The 5,490-nt window shown below is 53.1% G+C and overlaps 1 protein-coding gene across 1 annotated transcript; it reads left to right on the forward strand.

Annotated features, from left to right (window-relative positions):
* Positions 1-350: 350 nt before the first annotated feature.
* APOL6 (apolipoprotein L6) lies at positions 351-4,796 on the forward strand. Its single transcript, XM_042944668.1, has 3 exons — positions 351-463; positions 2,266-3,100; positions 3,939-4,796. Exons 1-3 carry the CDS (start codon positions 375-377, stop codon positions 4,089-4,091), a joined length of 1,077 nt encoding a protein of 358 aa, XP_042800602.1. The 5' UTR covers positions 351-374; the 3' UTR covers positions 4,092-4,796.
* Positions 4,797-5,490: the final 694 nt, after the last annotated feature.

Below are 5,490 nucleotides of genomic sequence, written 5' to 3' on the forward strand. Positions count from 1 at the left end.
AAAGAAATTAGTCCATTCATGTGAAATTCAAGAGTAGGCAAACTGACCCATGGTTATAGAAGTCAGAAACCGCTGTCCTGTATCTTGATCTGGGTGGTGATTCCTCGGGGGCATATATAAGTGAACGTTTACTGAGCCGAGGACTTTACTTTGTCTACTTCCTGTATATAAGCTGCCCCTCGATATAAAATGTACAAACAATAGTTTGCAAATATTTAGTACGTTGTGAGTTTTTCATTATTTTGATTTTATGTAGTCTAAAATCCCTCCACAAACCTTGAACTTCACAAGGATCAGGGCACCGGCAGTAACCTTGCTTTCCATGTGCCCAACCAGAAGGCTGTCTGACTGGTGAGGACACCTCTCATTCTCCCATGGGCAGAACGAGCACAGCTTTGGTGGCCCAGGAGCTGGTGGATGACCAGACGGGGAAAGGCTTCGAGGCTGGCATTGGTTTGCAGAGGTAACTGGGAGAGCTTTGTCCCCGGGGAAGGCTGCTTCTGCCGAAACGTCCTGGGCATCCTCTTGATACGTGACGAGGAGAAAAAAGGGACTATGCTAAATATTTTGGACAGAAGAAGCGAGATCCCATCAGGTGCATGACCCCGGGCGATAGGCCTCAAAGGGCAGAAACTGCCCCCCTCGCAGAGGGCAGGCCCGTGAAGGCTCACACATCACCAAAAAAGCCCCTTCGTGGCCCTGCATTGATGAACTCAGGCCCGATTATCCATTCATTGGCAGAAGCCCCCAGCAGCTTGCAGCCCAAGGTAGAAAATCAGCATATGTCCGCTGAGTGAGTTAGGGCATCTACACTGCGTGGTGCCTCCTCCAGTGGGACCGCAAGTCTACACCCGTCAGTGGGCACCGCCATCTCGTGACTTTGTAGTGAGCACAGAGTGGGGGTGTCAACTCTGCCCCTGCTCGCCCTTTCTCCTCTTTGTCCCTATTCACTTGAGGAAACACAGCGAGCAGGCAGGGCTGCGTTGTGGGATCCGTAAAGCTTAAGGTTCCTCGGCAGTGCCCGCCTCCTTGCCTGCATCCCTCCCCTTTCCCACGGCCAGCACCCCCCGCCCCGCAACCTTCTGCTCCGTGACCTGATTTATGGCTGCTGGTTAACTGATCATTGGGCCTAAATTTGCTAGTTTATTAGCGCTAAGGGGTTTCCTTGGAAGTCTATTTGGTTTTTAACCTTTCCCATTAAGAAATTGGTGTGTGTGTGTGTGTGTGTGTGTGAAGAGAGAGAGATTCAACAGTATAAGCATATATACTTCAGTGAGGAGTTCCTGACATCAGCTGACAGAGGAGAAAGAAACAACCGGCAGGATAGAAGGTTCTCGGAGCTCCGCCCCCACCTCATGCGCTCCTCAGGGTAAGTCCCCCTTCCCTCTCTGGGCTTCATTGCCTCTGCTGAAAAGTAAAGGAGGCAGCTTGGGTCCTGGCTGGGGTCCCTTCCAGGTCTGATTGCCTCCTCTGGGCCAGGGAACCTGTGTCGTCACCAGGCCTCCTACGCCCTCCCTGGTGGAGCAATGGCTCTTGGAGTCTGTTTGCTCTTGCCCGATACCGCTCTCCCGTAAGGTCAGACTCCGCTGGGGTGATACTTTGTACCGTGAGATACTGGGGAGGAGAAGCCTGGGTCCCTTTGTCTCTGACGTCTTCCACGAAGGACCAATCCCGTCCATTTGAGTGGCCAAGTGAAGCTGGCCACGTGCCGAGGAGAACCTCCAGAACGTTGGTGATAACTCACCTCAGTCCTCTTGGTGTACAACTGCTGGTGGAAGCAAAGGTCACCACAGCAGCCAAACTCAAGGTCACGGACGTGTAGGCTGCGTTGTACAATATGGCACCTCCTTCCTCCGATTCGCCTCTGCATATACGGGACTCTCAACCTGGTCTCCTCTTTCTCCTGCGTTTCCCACACCGGTCCCTCCGTTAGTCCCACGTTGCTCATCTTGACTCAGATCTTACCATTCCCCCACTGCCCTCTCCTGGGTGACAGTGTCTCTGAACAAGGCTGAAAATGTCCCTCAGGACATTTGCCCCTCCAGAAGCTCCTCTTACGTGTTTCTTCTCTTTACGGAAGGAGCAGTTCCCAACAGCGTTCTGGGACTCTCCACAGTTGGGTCAGAGGTAACAGAGGTGCCAGGGAGAGGCAGGAAGGACTCAGAGTCAGGAGTGGTGAGAGCATCCAGAAACCACAAGGGACCTAAGAGTGTGACTTTGCCACCTGGGAGACTGAAGCCAAATCTTTATTTCACTCATCCACAGGGACCAGGATGACATTCTTCCGTGTGAAGGTGTGCAGCAAGGAGAGGAGGGTCTGTCAGCTGAAGAGGTAACATTTTTGGAAGAGTTCCCCATCGTGAAGGAGGAGCTAGAAGCAGGCATCAGAAAGCTCCATGCCCTTGCAGACCACATCGACACAACCCACAGAACACTCACCAAAACCAACATGGCGGCCAACTCCATGGCGGTGGTCTCAGGAGCCATGAGCATCCTGGCTCTAATCCTTGCTCCAGCAACAGCAGGAGGAAGTCTGATGTTCTCCGCTGCTGGTAAAGGTCTGGGGACAGCAGCTGGGGTCACCAGCATCTTGACCAACATTTTGGGACACTTTCAAAATCAAGAAGCCCGAGCTCAGGCCAGCAGCCTAGTGCCCACCCGTGGCCACAAGGTCGGGGAGCCCGGGGGGCAGAAGGCATCTTACCTCATGGCTGTTGGAAAGATGGCTTATGATTATGGAAGTGCCATCAAGGATATTAAGAAGGACATCCGCGCCCTTCAGATAGCTAGAGCCCACCCACGTCTGGCCACTGCTGCTAAGCGTCTCCTGACCACTGGCCGAGTCTCGGCCCGAAGGAGCAGGCAGGTGCAAAGGGCCTTTAAAGGCACGACGCTGCTGATGACGACAAACATTCGCTTGCTGGGGAGTGCGATGGCGGGCTTATCCCTCGGCCAGGACTTGACCGCCCTCCTGAAGGACTGGAAGCGACTGAAGGAAGGAGCAAGGACGAAGTCTGCGGAAGAGCTGAGGGCCCAGACCTGGGAGCTGGAAAGGACACTGACAGAACTCACCCAGCTCTATGAGAGCCTGAAGCGGAGGGTGAGGCTGACATCTCCCTCTTGGGTGGAGCTGGGGGAGGGAGGCGGGAAGCTTGAACTGGGACTTATGGGCACCAAGGTTTATGGGAAAGGTGTTGAAGGAGCCGGGGCGTGCGTGTGTGTGTGTGTGTGTGTGTGTATGTGTGTGTGTATGGATGTTCCTGAGGACGTGGGGCAGACGGTGGCCCCGAAGGTCCAAATGACGTCGGGGGCATCTTGATGATAATGGCGCCTGTCCTGGACAGCCCTGGTCATGCCTTCTATTTCTTTCTCAGTGCTCTAAGAGGGTCTTCCCAGTTGAACAGAAGAGGGCACTGAGCCACATGGAGTGTTGTGGACTGGCATGTGTCCCCTGAACATTTGTGATTGAAGTCCCAATGTGACTCAGAAGAGGTCCCAAAGAGGGCCTTTGGGAAGTGATTGGGGCTGATTCAGGTCACAGGAAGGGGTGATTCTATACGACTGTGTCCTAAGCAGAGGAAGGAACACAAGAGGGCTCTCTCTCTCTCTCTGCCTGCGCCCGCACAGAGGAAAGGCTATGGGAGCCATCAGCAAGCCCGGAGGGACATCTCACCAGGAACCCAATGGGCCGGAGCCTCCAGAACAAGGAGAAAATACATTCCTGTTATCCAAGGCGCCGGCCTGTGGTGTTCTGCTAGGACAGACCCAGCTGGCTAAGACGGGGAGCTTCTGAGGCTCGCCAAGTTCTCAGCTGGGTGGTGACAGAGTCAGGATACACAGCCAGGAAGCCTGACCTCCGAAACCCCCGGAGCTGCCCGCCAGGCTGAGCCGGAGCCCTCTGTAGCTCTCCTGTGACTGCTGTTTTCCTTTCTTTACAGAAACTCTTGCAAGAGGAAAGACCCAGGAGCTCATCTTCGGGAGGAGCCACGGGGTCTCTGCCCCAGCCCCCAGCCAGGCTTGGGGAAGCAGGATCCCAGGGGACACAAGAGGACGAGGGCAGGTTGACCCGCCGGGCCTCTGAGCAGAATTAAAAGGGGCAGGGCGGAGGCGGGCTGGTTGGCAGAAGGGATGCCTGGAAACTGAGCAACCGGGAGGTCCACCTGGGTCCTGAGGGCGCTGTCAGCTGGTGAGGGTGGCCAGGGCCATCTGTCCTGCCTCTCCTTTGCTACCCGGCTTCTTCATTGTCCCCCACTCTTCCCTGGGGAGCCACCTCATTCCCACTGCTTTGTCAGCACCCCGTTCGCTCATGTGCACACAGGCTCTCTGCTAAGCGGGGACCGTAAGACAAGGAGGGTCCCTCAGGTGAAGATTACCTTGGGCTCACCTTGGGCTCACCTTGTGCTCACCTTGTGCTCACCGGCTGCCTTGCTCTGCTCTCTTCCTCCCCCTCCCCTGCAGTAAAACCCTGGGTTTGCACACACAGGGATGTCACCGGAACCTGCCGGACCAGATTCCATCAGGAGCCCTCCCTTTCTCCCCAAGTGCTCTGTGCAACTTAGGACCTCTCCAGGCTTCCCCATTCACCTGTCTCTTCTTCTTTTCTTCTTTTTTATGTTTTAGCTGCTATTTTGAAAGCAGTGCATGGACATGAGATACAACTTTTTTTAAAGTTCAGGAAAGTAAAAACCAGGCGTTGGAAACAATGCATCAACCAAAGGGTGACCACTGTTGGCAGCCGGGTGTGGAATTTCCTTCCCATGGTTACTTGCTTTGGGTGTTAAAGTGTAGCCGTCATGAGACTGCGGGCGGGCGGGGGGCGGGGCTTCCTCCAGGCTGCCGTTACATAATAGATTTTTTTTTTCTGCAACCCACTGAGTGGTCTTGCTCTCATTCTCAATTCCTTCATTTGCCTACAGATCTAACACTTTCCATTTTGCTGTTTTCACTTAACGATATTTTCCTGCCCTTCTATATTTCACTTGGTTTTTATAGACTTTTTTCGTGTGTTGCACAATATTCTCTTGATTATATGTAGTCTTTTATTTTTTTTTTTAATTTTTTTAACGCTTATTTATTTTTGAGACAGAGAGAGACAGAGCATGAACAGGGGAGGAGCAGAGAGAGAGGGAGACACAGAATCTGAAACAGGCTCCAGGCTCTGAGCTGTCAACACAGAGCCCGACGCGGGGCTCGAACTCACGGACCGTGAGATCGTGACCTGAGCCGAAGCCGGACGCTTAACCGACCAAGCCACCCAGGCGCCTCATATGTAGTCTTTTAAATTAGACACGTTAGTCATCACTTTGTTTCAAGTGGCCAAAACCAATGCAAACTGGCCTACCCAAAAAAGGGGAGTTTATTGACTCATGTACTTAAAAAGCTTAGGGGTACAGTGGACTTCAGGTGTGTCTGGATCCAGAGGGTAAAAATGATGTCATCAGGTTCCCATTTCTTTTTTTTTTTTAATATGAAATTTATTGTCACATTGGT

Source organism: Panthera leo, chromosome B4 (assembly GCF_018350215.1).
Source record: "Panthera leo isolate Ple1 chromosome B4, P.leo_Ple1_pat1.1, whole genome shotgun sequence".
Lineage (NCBI taxonomy): Eukaryota > Metazoa > Chordata > Mammalia > Carnivora > Felidae > Panthera > Panthera leo.